This window comes from Ammospiza nelsoni, chromosome 3 (genome assembly GCF_027579445.1).
Source record: "Ammospiza nelsoni isolate bAmmNel1 chromosome 3, bAmmNel1.pri, whole genome shotgun sequence".
Taxonomy (NCBI): domain Eukaryota; kingdom Metazoa; phylum Chordata; class Aves; order Passeriformes; family Passerellidae; genus Ammospiza; species Ammospiza nelsoni.
This window is the reverse complement of record NC_080635.1, coordinates 70,796,876-70,815,354: the sequence shown is the minus strand read 5'-3', so window position 1 is coordinate 70,815,354 and position 18,479 is coordinate 70,796,876. Positions and strand designations below refer to the sequence as shown.

Genomic DNA, 18,479 nt, shown 5'->3' with positions numbered 1-18,479 from the left:
CCTGGGTGGTCAGTGTCTCTGTGGGGAGCTGGGAAGCGTGCAGCAATGGGAGCTGCAAAGTGGGGCAAAGCTGACTCCATTGATGGCAATGAAAATATTCCCATTTATTTTAATACACAGGGAAGTATTAAGGGATCTTTTGTATATAAAACATGAAAAAAAAATCCTATTATTGGTCCAATCTTAAATCCATGTGGGTACACATGGAATGAAACCATGAAGAGAAATGTGTTCCATGACAGCAGGAGAGCACCAGGCCTATTGTATCAGATATGTTACATGTCCTTACTCGCATCAGGAATTGAGAGTTTCCTATTTTAAGCACACTTCAGTAATACACAGAGGACTTACACCATCTCACCTGTCTTTGTTTACAGTTTAATGCCAGCTACAGATGTCTACCAGGCTTTGTATCAGCAACAGTAACAGGTTTTAGGTATGTAAATAATTTCATTTTTTCCTGGGAGACACAAATCTCCCTGTCCAGTCTCAAGGAGACACAAGTCAGCAAAGGTTACATTCACTCTGCCTAGAACCTACTCCCAGCATGCACACACTGAATAACAGAATAATCACTGCAAAGCAAAGCCCAAGTATGAACATGGAAATCGTATTGTGGGTAGAATTCATCCCTGTGCAAAAGTCCAAGAAAGGCCCTGTCCAAAAGTCCAAGAATTCCCCATCTGGAGCAAAGCTTTTTATGGAAAAGACTGAGCTCCACCCAAAGGGGAAAAGAATGCAAATAAACTTAACATCACTTTCTAGGCCATGAGGAAGGTGAATAGTACATTGACTCTGGATACAGCCTTGGATAAAGGAGACATTGGTGCTGTCCACACATATTTAAATGCAGTTGCATTTTAGGTTTCTAAGGAAAGTTTACTAGAAATAAACATCAGACAAGGAAGGTGTCACATAAAGGTGTTACTTTGCAGGGAAGAGCTGTAGCACAACTTTCTAGTATAACAGAGCAAGTTTTGAGTCCCAAGAGGAGTCTCCACAGGGGAGTCCTGTGAGGTCTTCCCATCTATGCAAGATGGGTCATCACAACGCAGAAAAGCACTAATATACAAGGATATTTCATTCTGGTGCTCATGTCATTCTTGTATCTGTTTAGCCCTGGAAGTGTTTTTGTGAACTTTGAAGTAAGAACAGGAGCAGCAAGCTTCACTCAGCTTGGACATTCCAACAGAGCTGTACCACAGTTTCTGGATTCATCATACCAGCTGAACCCATTCACCTTCACAAGAGTAATCACTAGTAAGTTTAAAGCTCTCAGTGCTTTCCTTCAACTTTTACTTTAGTATTTTTAGCCTGAATCATGTAGCTGCCCTATACCGTTGATGATTTGGCACTGGACTTTCAAGAAACATTTATTTCTTAGCTCTTTCATTTTATCTTGTGTCACCAAAGCTTAGGACCCTCATGAGAGGACCATGCATCCAGTACCTCCCATGAAAAACCAAACACTTCCAGCTACTCCACTGACCAGTTATTGGTTGGACTTGATTATTTCAGGGGTCTTTTCCAGCCTAAACTATTCTAAACGACCCCTGATGTGGTCTGTCCAGGGGAGAAAGACTGAACACCCTTAATTCAGAACCGAGACAGCTCTAAGAATGTCAGGCTGTCAGCACTTCCTACTCTTTAAAGCAAAACATAAAACTCTAGCAGTTTACATGACATTCCCCTTGGCTTCCTTGGCACATTTTCCATGCTGCTGCTGGACAGTGTGTTACAATTCAGCTGCTGATCAAGTGCCCTGGAGGTGTTCTGCTCTCAGTGCACCAAGTGCTGGACTGTCTGTCCCAGAGGATTACTTCAGCCTGGTGGTTCTCCTCCCAGCTAATCTAATTAGAAAGTGGTGGTGGTGATAATAATTCTTCTAACTCTGCATAAAACCTTCTGGAATTTTTAGCTGAGAAAGATACTAAAAGAATATATTGAGGGGAAAGTCCCATGGCCTGTATTAGAGGTGGTACCCTGCAGCTGATGTGAAACACCTGCAGCTGATGTGAAGCACCTGGGAACCCTGTAAGATGAAAGACACCATAAAGATGTGAGCTGAAGTGACAGTAATGCAGAATGTTGCTCTCTGTCTTCCCAGATCAGACAAATTTCACCGTGAAACCCTCGAACATTTTTGAAGGGGACACAGTAAGACTGACCTGTGAGATAAATTCAACGTTTTCCAATGTGACCTGGTATCACTTTGACCAGACCATCTCAGCTGGCTCCCGGTACTCCATAGAGACAGTTTCAGCACCCACAAGATCAATTCTTAAAATTACCAACGTTACACCGAAGGATTCTGGTATGATTTTCCATTGTTAAAACAGCAGATGTAAATCTTTATTGTGGCTAGTTCTATAAAAAGCAAATATGAATGCAGCGGCTGCATTTTCTAGAGGAAATATGAAAATTACACTGCCCTTCATAATTTTCCTGTTGTTTTCATTAGTGATCTACATATTGACTGGCATTGCCAGTAAGATGTGAACTGACTGAAGTGATTGTACATGACTGGGTGTTCCAAGGGCCAGGCTTCATTTTCCTACCAGGGAGATGATGGTGACTGCATGGCTGTGAGGCCTTCCCACCCTTTTGGTGTGGTGGCTGGAGGCTGTAGTTGAATTTGTTCTTAATGCCCTTGCCCCCTACACACACATGACCTAAGTAAATCAGAGCACAGAGTTACAGTTTTGCATGTTTAGGGATTTTTGAAAATCAGAAACAGGTAAACTGGCAGCATTTTTCTGGAAGGATCTATCAGGGGAATTATTATGTATTATCAGAGCTTGGACTCAAGCTTCCACTCAGTTCATGTCTTTGAACCATGAATTCTACATTCAACTTCAAAAAGGGTAGCCTGTGATCAGGTGTTTGGGCACATGTGTGTAAAGTAGGATCCAGAATTCTTTGGACTGAGGATGCCCTGAATCTGGGTGTTTCCACTTGTATGTAAGTGGTCTGCTCATTTGGCTATCTCAGTGGGGAAGGGAAATCCACATACTTAAAATATGTGGGAAATTTGGAGCTCCTATTGCCAATCTCAAAAGCAAGCCTGACTGCATCCAGGGGACTTGTGCCTGAGAGAGTGGCTGATAAAGAGAAAGGGACCTGTGGGTCCTGGTTAGTGGCAACTTGAATGTGAGTCACCAGTGCCCTGCAGCCAGGAGGGACAGCCATGTCCTGAGGGGGCATCAGGCACAGCATTGCCAGATGGGCAAGAGAGGGGATTGTCCGCTCTGCTTTGGGTTGGGGAGACCTCACTTCAAGTCCTGGGGGCAGTTTTGGACACCAAAATACAAAAAAGGCATAAAGCTATTGGACAGAGTCCAAAGGAGGCCACAAGGATGGTGAAGGGCCTGAAGGGGAAGCTGTGTGAGAAGGAGCTGAGGTCACTTGGTCTGTTCAGCATTGAGGAGACTCAGACCTCATTGTGATCTTCAACTTCCTCATGAGGGTAAGCAGGGGGCAGGTACAGATCTGTTCTCCCTGGTGACCAGGGACAGGACTCAAGGAGCTGGCATGAAGCTGAGTCTGGGGAGGTTTTGGATAACTGAGAACAGTTTTTCACCCAGAGGGTGGTTGGGCAGGCTCCCAAGGGCAGTGGTAACAGCACCAAGCCTGAGAGCTCAATAAGTGTTTGAACAAAGCTCCCAGGCACATGGTGTCACTGTTGGAGTGTCCTGTGCAGGGCCAAGAGTCAGGCTCAATGATCCTGACAGGTCTCTTCCAACTCAGCATACTCTGTGGTTCTGTGACAAATACTCTCCTCTGTTTGGCAGTGCCTTCTGAGCAGCTTAAGAGCCTCCACTCTGAGGCCAATTCTGGTGGAGTCCACCCTGAGCACCTCTCTTGTCACCTATTCTCTGTAGGAATCTTTTTACCATGGCATACTGCTGCCAGAAGGACTGTGGGCAATATACAGATCCCAAAACCACCTACTCAGCCAGATTTAAGTATTTTGGTCTGAGAACACAGATCTCAGGTACCCATCAGCAGTGAATCCTAATCTAGATCCATTTGGCACCAGGGGTTTGCAGAAAGCATTCTGCAGGTGACCTGAAGATTCATATTGATCAGCAAGTAGCAGAGCCACTGCAGAGCAGGGACATGTGAAAACCAGCTGTGGAAGTAGTTCCTAATTCCAAAATAAAGGCAAACTCAGCAAAAACTGTTGTTTCTGCTTCACAGGTTCCTATAGCTGCGTGTCCATAAGGAGTGGTCCATATCACACAGAGATACACAATGGCACAGAAACAATATCTGTCTTTCCACTGCATGTCACTCCAAACTTTGAGGACATCGATGTCACATGTAACAGTCCTGAAGTGCAAGCAAAGGGTCTTCAGCTGTCCTGTTGCATTGACAGACACTTGACATCGCTTAGGGTTTCCTGGAAAGTAAATGGAACACTCAACATTACAGGTAAGATTAACAAAAGGTTGGCTTTCACCTGCTAGGTTTGCTCACTGATCAAAAGTCTCCTTCCTAAGTGGCTGCCCCAAAGTCCTAGGATGAATACAGGGTATGGTCCAAAAGTGGCAGGGGGAAGGACAGACTCTGTATGTGTTGTGCAGGTGCCAGTGGGGTTTCAGGCATCTCCATACACTGATGCCTTAACTGTGCCATCCTGTATGGAAACAGCTGCCTGGACCAGCAACACACCAGCTTCTTCCAGAAAGTTTATTTCTGCATGGTCTAATTTTGAGACCAGGGATGAGTGCATCAGTCTGTACTGCTATCTCTGGAATCACCCTTGGGGTACAAAGACCTTTCATGTACCACATACTGAGATTTGTCAGTCATGAGGTACAAGTGCTGCACTGTGAAACAGCTGCAATGCAGATAAATATGAGCACTGTTTGTCTCTCCACTAGTAGCTGTGATACTTTACATACCAGTTGAGTCAGAGGCATCCCGTAAGGCTTTCCAGTATACAGAGTTAATAAGACACCAAGTAAATGTGCTACAAAGAGCTACAAAGTAACATGAACAGAACTGCTCATAAATGTCTATGAGCCATCACCTAAACAGTCTATTGCCCCTCTTAATATTTTATGAGTATGAAGTAACTGTTTATTGTTAACTATTGGCCGTAAATTAAACTTTCCAGAAAGCAGGACAGCAAACTGAGATAAAATCTGCAAAGGTCATGCATGCCCCCACTTCCTCAAAGGACAGTTACTAGAGTGCAGCAATGCTTGCAGGGAGAGGGATCCTGGCCCACTGAAATGGGCTGTTTTACCCCTCATTCCCTGTGGCCAGGCTTTCCCCCAGGAACTCTGCTCTGCTCTCATGTCCACTTTGCTGCCAGCTGCAGCGTGGGACAGCTTTTGTGCTCGCAGCTAAACCAGCACTCTTCAGATTTTAAGTTGAATGACTGTCAAGTACCTCCACATTTTTATTTCAAAATTAGACAGCATTAAAATCTGCAGTGTTTATTCCTGTTTTACTTACCTTTACTCACCATAAGTATCACAGATGTTGATGTTAAGTTTAACCAGAATACTCTTCATTTTGATTGACCCTGAGATTTCCAAGCAGTGTGGCTGCATTCTGACTGGTTTTGGCAGGAGGAATCTCAGCACAGAGCTGTGTGCTGCCACTCTGTGAGTGTTGCCACAGCAAAAGATGTGAATGAACTCCAGTGATGATGAGTTACAAGTGCCATGATGTCAATTACATACAAACCCACAAGGGTTTCCATGGCTGGAGTAATTGCTTGTGCTTTCCAGAGGTATTTTTGGACATCCATAGCCCTTTAAACAATGCTTATTGCTCCCTAGGAGTAACCATCTTGAGTGGAAACTGCACTGGATACCAGCTCAACATCAGCGAGTCCCTGTGCCCCCCTGAGAAGTCAGGGGCAGTGACCATGTACACGTGTGAGATGGAGACCGGGCACGGAGCCAGGCGCGCTCGAAGCATCGCAGTCACATACCTGCGGAAAGGTGAGGGGCAGGGACCTGTCACAGAGCAACAGCTCTTTATGCACAGACGGCCATTGCGGCACACAGAATTTGTGAGAAAACAATTAAAAGTAACTATCACTAATGTGACTTTTGTCCTGTGTTGTCTCAGCCCATGTAACAATATCTTCAAGCACAAACTCAACAGTTTCCGAGGGATACGGGTTCAGTGTAACATGTGAAAGTGATGTGAGCAATTATGACAGCATCAGTTGGAAAATCCAGTCTGGAAATGACACAAAAACAGTAGACTGTGATATGTGCATCGGAAATAGCAAATTCCCAGCCATGTCTGTGCTCACAGTGAAGTCTGCCTCGCAGGACTGGAGAGGTGAGTAAATCTGGTCTCATTGGCTACAAAGGCAATGAAACCTCTGTACCAGATAATTTACAGCATCTCGAGCCCTGCAAATCACTGTGCAACCTGGCCACAATAAATAAAAAGCCCCCAGGGTTAAAATTTTAAGTGTTGGAGGGCACCAAGGCTTGATGTTGCCGACAGAATTGTATTTGTTCATCATTCATGACCATGCAAAAGCTGAGGAGCAGTTCTGTTGACTGAGACATGGTTTTGTATCACTTCTTTTAGGCACCTACATCTGCACATTCTCCCAGAAAAACCTGGACAGTTCTGCCAACATTACCATCGAGGTGGTTTCCTTGCCCCTGAAGCAGAACATCCTGGTAGACCCCATTAAAACATCGATACAGTGCCAAGTGCCACATGCCCTGGAGTGCTGCATAAGTGCAAAGACTGTGAGAGACTACAGGGTTACATTTGTGGTTCAACAAAATGAATTTCAAGTTGGTAAGACACAATAAATTTGCAGAATCATTAGTTTCACTCTGTGTCACAACCCAGTCTCTGGGTTTTTTGTTTTCAGTTAGGTCTGTGTAAACAAGTCATGTTTACTGCTTTCATGACAACCCAAGAGCACTTCTGAGGCTGCAAAAAAAAGAGAAATGTACTTTTTTTAGGATGTTGAGCATGCCTGGGGAACATGTCTGGGATTAATACTGAAGTCACTGCTATAGTGAAAAATACATAATAGGTAAACTCAACATTTGGTTTGACTTGCCAGGGAGAAGTGAGCATCCTGACCCTTCTTCAGATTGGAAATTGCTGAACTCTTTTTATTTGCTTTTATCTTCCATTCTGTCCCTTTTAAAAATGAATACTGAGAAAACGTTACTTAAGAAAATCTACTAATTATTGAAAAATGTCGAGTAACCCATTTAGAATGCAATTCAAAAAAACTACTCCATTTTCTTTGAGGGAGAAATACAGGGAGCACATCTTTAACAATTCAAAAGCCTACGCTTCTATGTCTTCAAATTTAGGGCAATTCTGCAACTTCCCTGACGTGTTTTTATATACTATAATTGTTCAAGCAAGTTGCTTTTCATACACCAGAATTTTTCAAGTGAATTATAAAAATGTTACTTGGAAAAAAAAAAAAAAAAGCAAATATTATCTACCAAAAACAACTCAGGAAACATGCAGGAGTGCAATAACAACAGGCTGAGTAGTAAAGCAGGTGGAGACTGAGGAGGCCTTCAGTAGCTAAGAAAAAGGCAAGATGATGTTGGAAGAGACTGCAGCTGGAGACCCACCCTCAGGCACAGGCATTCTGAAGAGCAGTGGAGTGTGGCACAGATCCTGAGTTCAAAAGAACCATGGAAGAACAGCCAAATGCTATCCCAGCTTAACTGAAACATCTGTGGTAAAGGCAGGAAGTGTATTCTCAAAAATTATTTTCAAAGCAAATTTTGGTTACTGCACAGTTAAGAGGGTTTGGGGAGGATTTGCTCACACAGCAGTAAATGAAAAGGTATTGATCATGCAGCACCTGCCAGATTTATTACAGAGGGACAGAGAGGCATACAGAGAGGGAGCTTTTTCACAAAGGAAAGTTGTTTTTTTTTTCTAGTACCCACAGAAAATAAAGTTTTGTCAGTGCTTTCTGCTGGTTTTAATTGGCTGACCCAAAATCTGTGTTAACCTGTCTTCATCCACCCCTACAGTGAAAAGGAAAAAAGACAATTTGCTTTGCTACATGTACAATCACACGGAAAAAGAATGCAACAAAGAGAAAGAGGTTATGGCATATTGCAAATTTGTCAACCGCATCGGACAGGGAGTTGACAGTGAACATATAACACTGCACTTGATACCTGGTAAGGAGAAAAGTTACTCTTTATAGCTGTTATATAGGACATTACAATATCTTTATTAAATCAGGTGCCACAAATTCATCTCCAGTGACATCTAACAGAAACAGATTTTTGTTATCCAAGCACTTTTGTCTCCTTTTCCCATGGGAAATTTTTACACACAGAGGAAAATATCAGGTTTTATGTAATTAAAAAAAAAAAAAAACAGATGAAATGTGTTGTCTTTGCTGTATTTGAGAGTGGACTCAGTATGTTCCAAAGCAGTGACAGTTTAATCACTATTGCAGGCTGCACCACCAAGCTTCATCCTCTGTGTTGAAATGTGGTCATGCAGTTTCCAGCTTCCTTGCTAACAATTTAGCAAGGATCAAAGACTGTGGTGCCTCATCAGGCTCAGGAGGACAGCCTGTGGGAGAGCATTTCCACTTTGAACACAAGAAGGGCAACCTCTGTGAGGTGCTGCAGAGACCAGGGCAGCTTCCAGTCAGCTCTGCAGGGAATGTTTTGTAATTAGAATTCAGCATTGCTAAATCCAGCTTTGATGTTTAGTTCTGACAAGAGCTTGGATATTTCAGCTCTTTTTATTCTAAATTGGAAAGGAAGAAATCTTGCACATCCCCCTAATGCAGAAATGTTCTTTTTCCCACAGCAGTGGTACCTACAGTTGAATCACTATATCTGCCAGATTTCACTCTCTTAGGCAATAAATATGCAGGCACTTTAATTACTTTAATCACTTTAATCAGCAGATACTTACTGATATGACTAAGCCAATCAAAGACAATTAGCAACACCCACGGTTCATCAAAAAGGTGTTGAGGCCTCACTATGAAGGTCTTAATGAATTTCCTGTTAGTGCTACAGCAGTACTGAGTACCTTAACAGAATAAATTTTGTATTAATTATTGTTCACTTGATGTTCAATATAATCCCACTCCAGCTCTGTCTAACCCTGTAGTCTAACAGATAAATCTAAGTCTTTGGGTGTTGGTTTGTTGATTGGATTCAGTACTCAAAAATTGGAGCTTTATTAGATTGCCTTTTTCATTTCCCGATTCATAAAAATAAGGAATGTGAGACATATACACCCTGAAAGATCGTAATTAATGAAAACAGTAAACTGAAATCCTAATTTAAAGACCTTTGAACAGATCACAAATTTTGTGGCGAAATTCATTCATCTTCCTGCTTCTTATTTTCTATCTCTGTCTCCTCTCTGTACAGGTAAGAAAGTTTCCTGCTCAGACAGCTTGGGCATTGGAACAGAAAGGGACATATTAATAAAGCCATGCTGTGATGTAAAAAATCCAAAAGGCTTTACTCGAGGCAATATAACTTACCAGTGCATCCACAACTCATGGACGGTTGCAAGGAATGACTGCCTGTCCGGACCAATAAATGACCTGCTGAGTGGTGCTGAGGTAACACTCATGGGTCTGTGGAGGCTGGGCTGGGGAGCTGGGTGGAGAGAAAAAGTATTGGTTGCATGATTTTTGCTTATCATAGTCTAAAATACACGAAGCATTTGAAAGTTTCTTTTTAAAGATATGAAGAATGTTTGGCTTTGTTTACACTGGCCAGCCTAAGAGCCGAGGCCCCTCCCGGGACACAGAGGGCCTGAGGCACTGCATGGATAATGTCCATACACATGAATGCTCTGTTCCCAGGCAAGGTGACCTTGTCCATGGTATCCATAAGGAGCAGTTCCTGGCCTGGAGCGTCCCCTGAGCTGTGCTCAGGCACACCAAGAGTGAGGCTGTAGGATTAACTCTGGACCACTACCCAGCCTCATCCCCAGGCCCTTCCTACAGTGCCCACACCCTTGGCCACTGCACTTGACAGATGGGTGCCAGGCCTTGGTTTTCAGCCTTGGTATCATCCCACAGTGCTCTTCCCATCCACAAACCATCCAGTCACCTTTATCTCAGCCAGGTTAGGGGATTTCCTGTGTGACATGCTGTTATCTTCTGTTCCAGTCCTTGGTCAGCAGCCCTGAGGCAAAAGCTCAACTACCCTCCTACCTTGAACAGCTTAATGAACAGACAAAAAAGGAGCTAACCACAATAAACAATTCTCCAGCAAACCTAGGTGCAATTGTTACCATCCTGGATATGGTCTCCTCTATCCCAGTTGAGGCAACTGAGATCCCTATGCAGGTAAGGTTTTATTTTAAGTCTTATCTACACCTACCAAGCCCTTTGACCCCTTTTGTCAGAGAGAATGATGTTTTCTCTGAAGTTTCACACTTGCTTAGGATCAAGATCAGGACAGTGTTAAGGGAATGAGATGAAGTGACAGCAAAGATACAGACAAGTTTATGAAAACTCAAAATGATGAGGACAAGGAGTCTATGCATGAAAGAGAAGCTGCTGTAAGCTTAGCAACTAGAAATATTTTAGGCACACATGGATATCTGCCACATTCTAAGACAGGAAAGGACAAGAGATGATGGATAAAAAATTGAACACGAGCCAGCAATGCTCTCTTGCAGCCCAGACACCCAAACAGACACCCTGCTTAACAGGGAGTGCGACCAGCAGGTGGAGGAAGGTGATTCTGTCCCTCTACTCTGCTCTGGTGAGATCCCACCTGGAGCACTCCATCCACCTCTGTGGTCCACAGGGTAACAAGGATGGGGGCATGCTGTAATGGGTCCAAAGGAGGGTCACAGAAATGGTCAGAGGGTGGAGCAGGTCTCCTGTGAGGGCAGACTGAGAGAGTTGGGGTTGTCCAGCCTTGAGAAGACTCAGGGAAGAATTATTGCATCTTTTCAATACTTAAAGGGGACTTATAAAAAGGCTTTTTATCAAGGCCTGTAGTGACAGGACAAGGAAAAATTGTTTAAACTGAAAGAGGGCAGGTTTGGATTATTAAGAATAAATTGTTTGCTGTGAGGGCAGTAAGGCACTGGAAAAAATTTACCAGAGAAGTTGTGGATCCCCTAAACCCTGGAAGTGTCCAAGATGAAGCTGGATGTCCCTGTCACCTGGAAGGGGGGTTGGACTGGATGACCTTTAAATGTCAAAACCATTCTGTGATTCTATGATTCCATGAGTAGGAGTAGGAATAGAAAAAAAGGGTGAAATAGGAATAGGGAGAGTAAATTCCAGGAACCATGATCAAGCAAGAAAAATAAGTTGAATGTAACAACAAATTAATAACAAAAGAAACCCTAGAAATAATTGGGAACCTTGATTATGAGGTCCAAAGGAACCTGCACTTTTCTGCTCTTCTGAACAGAAAAGTGCAAAAAGGTTTGATAGTCATAGATAGAAAGCCCGACATGAGACACCAAGAAATCAAAGACAGCAAGAACACTGAGAAAGAAAGGAAAGAAGGCTGGAGATGCCAAAAATGCCAAACAATGCCAAAGTACCAAATAATATATAAAAAAATAGTCACACAGCTCTGCTTTTGGAAACAACTTGCAAACAGAGTATGCAGAGGGTTAACAACGGAAGACTTGATATGGACTGAGCAAAATAAGAAAATGCTGGGCTTTTTCAAAAGGCACTTCTAGGACCACACATAAATTACCATCAGAAACAACAATTAATTGTGTGAGATTTCAGTTACTGCATTATTCTGTTGTTGTTCCAGAATTTCTTATCCACAGTGGACTTAATTGTTGACGATTCCACAACTGAAGCTTGGGAAAATCTGAATGAAGAGAAGACACGACAAAGTTCTTTGTTACTACAGTCAGTAGAAAATTTTTCCTTGCGCCTCCAACCAGTTAATAACACCATTCCTTCTGTCTCTGCAAACACTGTTCAGCTCCAAGGAGTAGTTGTCAAGGAAAATAACAACACAGCTTATAACAAGGACTTCCGCAGTGCAGGAAACCTCACAGTCAATGTGCTCATTAGTGAAACTGAAATCCAGAATCTAACCCAAAATTCAACCATTGTCAGTGTGATGTACTCAAAACTTGGACATGTTTTGCCCCAGAAAACATTTGAATTTGTGAATGGTTTATTGATAACAACAACTTTGAGCAGCAACAAGAGCCAGAAGTTTGATGTTAATATGACATTTGCAAAGAAAGACTTGTCTCTAAAGATGCCCAAGTGTGTCTTTTGGAACTTCACACTCAACAATCACAAGGGGGACTGGGATAATTATGGCTGCACACCCACAGAGTCAGAACGTTATGTCATTTGCTCCTGCAATCACTTGACATCATTCTCCATTCTGATGTCACCTGATAGATCCTCCGAGCTAATCTTTGAAAATTATATTTCCTACGTTGGCCTGGCCATTTCAATCGTGAGCTTGGTGGTCTGCATCATAATTGAATCCTTGGTCTGGAAGTACGTGACAAACAACACAACCTCCTACATGCGCCATGTCTGTATTCTCAACATTGCCACATCCCTGCTGATTGCTGACGTTTGGTTCATTGTCATTGCCTCCATCACTGATCAAAACCAGCAGATGAGCAGAGACATCTGTATCATGGCCACCTTCTTCATCCATTTTTTCTACCTATGTGTCTTTTTCTGGATGCTGAGCCTGGGCCTCATCCTCTTCTACAGACTGGTGTTCATCCTACACAACACGAGTAAGACTGCTCAGAAGGCGGTGGCATTCTGCCTGGGATACGTGTGCCCCTTTGTCATTGCAGTCACCACCATCGCTGTCACACTGCCAAAGAACAGTTACACAAGAAAGGATGTCTGCTGGCTCAACTGGCAGGACAGCAAAGCTCTCCTGGCCTTTGTCATACCTGCCTTGATCATTGTGGCCACGAACTTGTTCATTGCCGCAGTTGTTATAATAAAAATACTGAGGCCAACTATTGGGGATAGGTCAAGCGGGCAGGAGAGGAAATCTCTGTTTCAGATTGGCAAAAGCGTGGCCATCCTGACACCACTGTTAGGCCTCACCTGGGGTTTTGGCCTTGCCACCATCATCAAAAACAGTCACCCAGCTTTCCACATCCTCTTTAGTCTGCTCAATGCTTTGCAGGTGAGTTGTGCACATTTTTGTTTCCTCTATTGTGATTTAACATGGAGACATTATTGCAGTGCTATGCTTGGCAGGGCACAAGAACACCAAGGAAAAGCTTAAATTTGCCTAACACATCCTTATTTCAAAAGAGCTCTTTGGGAAAGCCATTCCAGGAATTCAGCAGTATTTCATATTCTCAACTGCCTTAGCAGATGTGCCATATAGACAAATCTGGCCTAAAGATAACTCCCTACTTTGCCAGTAGTTTTGGGATCAACTTCACTGCTGAAGACCAGGAAAACAGCCCTGTTATGTTCAGGTGGGCAAACTTCAGCATCCCTGTTTCCATTTACAGTGCAGCTGGAGGCATCACGTTATGCTTTTTTGGGTTTCAGTATAAACCACAAGAAAGTCACCAAGATCAACTGAGAAGTACTAATGATAAAGAGAAAAACTGACAAAAGTATACCATTGAGAGTTTTCGGTCAGTATGACTTTTGCCACATATTTAGGTGGTCAGTAGGATCCCAATACAAGGAAAATTCTTAAGGACAATAAAGTTATGTGTACTCTCTCTTTAAAGAGAATTCTTAACATTTCCCATTGTTAAGAGTGGCAACAAAACTGTTTTCTTCAAACCAAACTCACTGGCCTTTTTCTTGGAACCTACTAGTTTGTCTGGAAAGCACAGGTAGGGCATGTCTTCCATACATACACATTTCTTTTTCCAAATACATTTAGTGCTACCAAACTATCTGTGTCAGTTTGTAGACCAGATCAACACAGAATTTAAATAGACGACGCCTGGGGAGCTGCCAAATGAGCAGTCCCTAACTGTGATAAACAGTTAGAAAAATGCTCTCTATCAAAGAGTTCAAAGTTTAAATAGTACCATTTAATAGTTTAAATGGACAAAGTCTGAGATATTTATGAGATACTGAAATTAAAGATTGCTGTCATCAAAATGAATGTAATTATCTGTCTCCTAGGGATTATTCATTTTGGTGTTTGGGACTCTCTGGGATAAGAAGGTAAGGATTCCAACTATTTCTTACAATAGAACAAAATACTGTTGGAATTTGAACAGAATTTCTGTATTTACTGATTGACTAATTTTTTTAACAAATAGATTCAAGAAGCCCTGTTGAAGAGGAATTCATCATCCAAATGGAGTTCACAGCAATCAAAGGTTAGAATCTTGCCCTAAAAATGCGTTTCAGTTACTGCTGAGTAGCCTAATTTTGTCCAGTGCACTTTAAATTCTGGATTATTTATTAGAACAAGTCACAGAGGACACTAACAACATAAATATGATTATATCCCCTTTTTAAAAGTTCATTATTTTCACTTTAATTGGTAAAAAATGAGAAGGCAGTTAGTGGACATTTGATTTAAATTCCACAAGAAAGAAACTAGAAAATGTAACTGAAAACTTTTAGTTAGAAAATTTTTGGCACTATTATTTTTTCACAATCTGAGAGAAATGCAAGGGGAACTTCTTGGGGAATTATTGTTTCAATTTACACTTCTGCATATATAACACCCTAACAAAAAGGTGTGTAAGGATGTGTAAGAAACTTAGAAAGCTTTGGGTTGAAATGGATCTTCAGGATCATCTAGTTCCAACACCCACCCCTCCCTCTTCCTGAGCTGCCAATGGTGCTGGCATCACCCTTATATGACAATAAAGTTTGATTTTATATTGGTATCTGAACAGGGTTTATTCAGAAGAGCCTGTACAGGTATTGCTAAAGACCTAGGAAGCCGACTTAAAAGCAAGGATAATTAAGAAGATGAGAACACAGGCTCAAAGGAATTAAGGAGTCCATTAAGGCTGAGCTGTCAGTTCAGAAGAGCAGCATTGGATCAAATCACTCCAGTTTCCGCAGGAATTGCTGAAATTGGAAACTACCCTCAGAGATCATCTTGCACCACATTCCCATCAGAGCGTGGTCAGCTAGAGCTCAGAGCTGTGTCCAGTTAGGTTTGAGTAGCTCCAAGGATGGAGACCACAAGCTCTATGCGCAGCCTTCTCCTGTGTTTGACCACCCTCACAGTGAAAGAGTTTCATCTTAAGTGGGATTTCCTGTATTTCTATTTGTTCTCAAAGCCTCTTGTCCTTCCATTGGGCACCAAGGAGAAAAGTCTGGCTCCATCTTTACTCTGTCCTAATCAGACAGCCCTGAGTATGTCCTGGCATTGGGTTTGCTCCTCCCCGAGGGCAGGAGGACTTTGAACTTCCCTTTGCTGAACTTCGTAAGATTCCTGTCATTTCTCCAGCCTGTTGAGGTCTGAGAATGAGCAAATAAAGCAATATCAAAGTCTTTCATTAAGCGTTTTATATTCATTTACCTTCTTTCTCTACCACCTTATGATGTAGGTGACAATACACAACACTGCCTTATTTCCCCCACCAAAGTGCAACTAAGTAACACAGGGGGACCGAAGAGAAAAAGATGTGGTTTTCATGCCTTTTTTTAATACGGAGGAATCACGTTAAATTCTCCAACCACTCCAGAACCAAAATCGAAACTCAATTTTAGCAGCAAAATGTTCCTTCCTTCCTTCCTTCCTGGACTGCAAAGAGTTGTGTTCCAACGCCCTCTAGCGTGGCAAGTAAAATTTGCCTCGGATTATCTCAGCCTGCTGGCTGTCAAGAGCAATCCCCATTCACATAAATCTTGGCTATTGTGGCTACCTTAATGGCCATACTGACACAGCTAAGAGAACAGGATCCCATACTGCCTGTTAGGACAGAATATGGAGCCTAAGCCATCCACCTGGTCAAGAGTTAGAGACAAACAGATTGTGCCTTGTAGTTTCTTTTAAAGTTGATCTCCTCCATCACCATCATAAACATGCAAATGTGTGAACTTGATACCTCACAAACATCTAGCTTTGCCTTCTGTGGATTGTTTGCTCATACTACTGAAACAAAGTTTATTGGAACCTTTTTTTTTTCTAAAATGGGGCTACAAAGAAAGTTCTTTTGACAAAAGCATTTTTCTCACTTTCAGTCATCCTCTCTGATCCTGGTGACACCAATGCTTGCTATGAGCTACCCATTTTCAAGAACTTTTAACAACTTATGTGGGAAAACAGGTATGTGACAACAGATCTCCCTTACTGAAGCACAAACAGGATTTGGCCTTCATTCTTGCTCTCAGGATCTGTCTGTCCTGATATCCATTAATCTGTCTCTCCATGCATCCATAGATTGTTTTTACTCTTCTAATGCAAAGGAACTGCAATAAATCAATTGGAGCATACTGCTAGCAGTGAAATTGTCTATCCCTAAAACAATTATTGGATGTTTCACCAATTCTAAATCCCACTAAGTAAGCTCAGTTTTGAGCTTAATGAGACCATGGCACAGTTCATCTGTCATTCATGTACTCTTCACCACCTTGTAACTGTATTTCTTCAAATGTTCTCTGGCTGCCATTTTGTGGACATCACCATTTTAGTGTTATGACTTCATCTTGCAAAAAACATTTCTGGAAATAACATTTAATTTCTAAGCGTCCAATCTTTGTATCCACACATTGTTCAGAGAAGATAGTGACACTTGGGTCTTAGTTTAGAGCCTTGTGGCCATAAGAGGGAGGGAGCTGAGATTCATCTCAGGAGCCTGTGAATGTGCTCTGGATGTCCCTGTGCTCCAGGAGAAGCACTAAGTGCCTTCATTTATGTGAGAAAATCATTGTCCTGTGGGATGGTTGGGAATTCGAGCTGACACATCCTGGCTGTGTCATCAAACACGCTGAGTTCTGTGGTTGTTGGTACTGCTGTAATCCAGGTAGTGCCAGGGCTGCAGGGCAAAGCAGAGCCACCTCAGCCACCAGCACAGCTGTCACTGTCCTTACTTTGCAGTGACAACTTGTCTAACCCCTGTGCTTTGTTTTGCAGGCAAATACAGAGTGTCTTCTTCCGAGCCATCCACCTCTTCCACTGAAAATACTTCCAAGGCATATTCCTTGCTTAACTGAAGCACTGCCAGTGCTAAATCATGTAACTCTGAAAGGACCTCTTCAAGACACACACAAAAAGCTCCTGGGAATCACCAGGAAGCGGACTGCTTCATTTTGACTGAATTGTGCCTTGGTGAATTCTTCTGGAATAATCATTTCTGGTTAATGTGTAAGGCAGGGAAGCTGAGAGAGGAAGAATTTTACAAGGTCTGCCAATCCCAGAAGAGATGACAAGGATTTGAAGGCCTTCATGTGCAAGAAAGGACATTGGGAGTGAAGAACTCTCAGCCCTTAAGTGGGTGCTTAGCACTATGCAGTACTGAGACATGAATTGCAGTGCTTCACACAGTTGTTGTCCAGTGGATTTGGTATTTCCCCTATCAACTCTCTGAATGATCCCAAAGGCCTGTGTAGATACACAAATACCTCACAGCTTCTCTCCTGCCCTCCTAATAGAGTCTGAAAACGCCATTGTGGTTTCCACTTTCTATTTAAGACTTTCTGGAACTAAAAATTTCCAACTGAGAAGGCCCATTTCAGATCTTCACTTTTGACTCACATAAAATGAAGACCGTGATGATTCCTGCATGGTCTTCTTTCAGATGGAAAGACTGAAAGCTCCATGTGGCACTTTTTTGAAGAAAAGGAAGATTTATGCCCTTAACAATATTTTTCTTTCCCTTGATATGTAATGTGGTAAGACACAGATGGTTGCTGCCCTCTGCCACAGAGGGGACTGCATTTATTTAATGCATACAATTGTTTAGAATGAAAGGAGTGCCTTGTATAAAGTCTGTATGTTTGGGTCTTCTCTCAGAGGAGAAACACACTTGAAGGACTCAGAGAATAAGTTCTATAGTGAATATAAATCATCATGTGCCAGGCAGGATGAATGGTTTTATATAAATTATTGCTCTAATACTGCATTTGTGGAACCATTTTTTTCAAGCCTGTACACCTTTAAAGGCAGGACCCCTGTCTTCAGAAGAACCTGAAAAGTATTTATAATGCACACAAATGTTGCAAAATTTAATATACAATGTGGTAGAATCATGAAGATTTTGATTTGAGTTCAATATCAAATACTCAGCCACGTGGTACAGTTCTGTTTGAATTTTAGGGAATCAGGCCTGTGTTTGTCAATGGTGAAGCTGTTCCTGGAACTTTGGAGTGAATCAGGATGGGAAACTGTTCTCTACAGTCAGAAGCACTTATGATGGCTTTGTATGGGCAAGAGTTTATGAATTCTGTGTAATAGCTAATTAGTGGAAGTACACCAGCACAGCTCCAGGGAAAGTGAGTGATGATGTACTGACTTACATAAGTATCTGTACCTTCTAGGATTCTTGAGCAATTTTTGCAGGAACATTTCCAGAATCTTAATACAGGTGTTTTGGTGTGA

The 18,479-nt window shown here is 42.3% G+C and overlaps 1 protein-coding gene across 2 annotated transcripts in view; it reads left to right on the top strand.

Moving 5' to 3' along the window:
* The window catches only part of ADGRF5 (adhesion G protein-coupled receptor F5), a 40,973-nt gene extending 22,970 nt beyond the window's left edge, over positions 1–18,003 (top strand). The window contains exons 8-22 of one of the 2 annotated variants that reach the window (XM_059467377.1): positions 378–436; positions 1,118–1,260; positions 2,108–2,314; positions 4,201–4,434; positions 5,796–5,960; positions 6,091–6,309; positions 6,568–6,786; positions 8,004–8,156; positions 9,378–9,574; positions 10,130–10,309; positions 11,754–13,124; positions 14,096–14,137; positions 14,236–14,295; positions 16,124–16,208; positions 17,016–18,003. In XM_059467377.1, coding sequence (XP_059323360.1) covers positions 378–436; positions 1,118–1,260; positions 2,108–2,314; positions 4,201–4,434; positions 5,796–5,960; positions 6,091–6,309; positions 6,568–6,786; positions 8,004–8,156; positions 9,378–9,574; positions 10,130–10,309; positions 11,754–13,124; positions 14,096–14,137; positions 14,236–14,295; positions 16,124–16,208; positions 17,016–17,095 — 3,414 coding nt within the window. In that variant the 3' untranslated portion in view covers positions 17,096–18,003. Of the gene's footprint in view, positions 1–377; positions 437–1,117; positions 1,261–2,107; positions 2,315–4,200; positions 4,435–5,795; positions 5,961–6,090; positions 6,310–6,567; positions 6,787–8,003; positions 8,157–9,377; positions 9,575–10,129; positions 10,310–11,753; positions 13,125–14,095; positions 14,138–14,235; positions 14,296–14,823; positions 15,612–16,123; positions 16,209–17,015 lie in introns of those variants that run through there. The other variant, XM_059467378.1, reaches the window with a different exon arrangement.
* Positions 18,004–18,479: the final 476 nt, after the last annotated feature.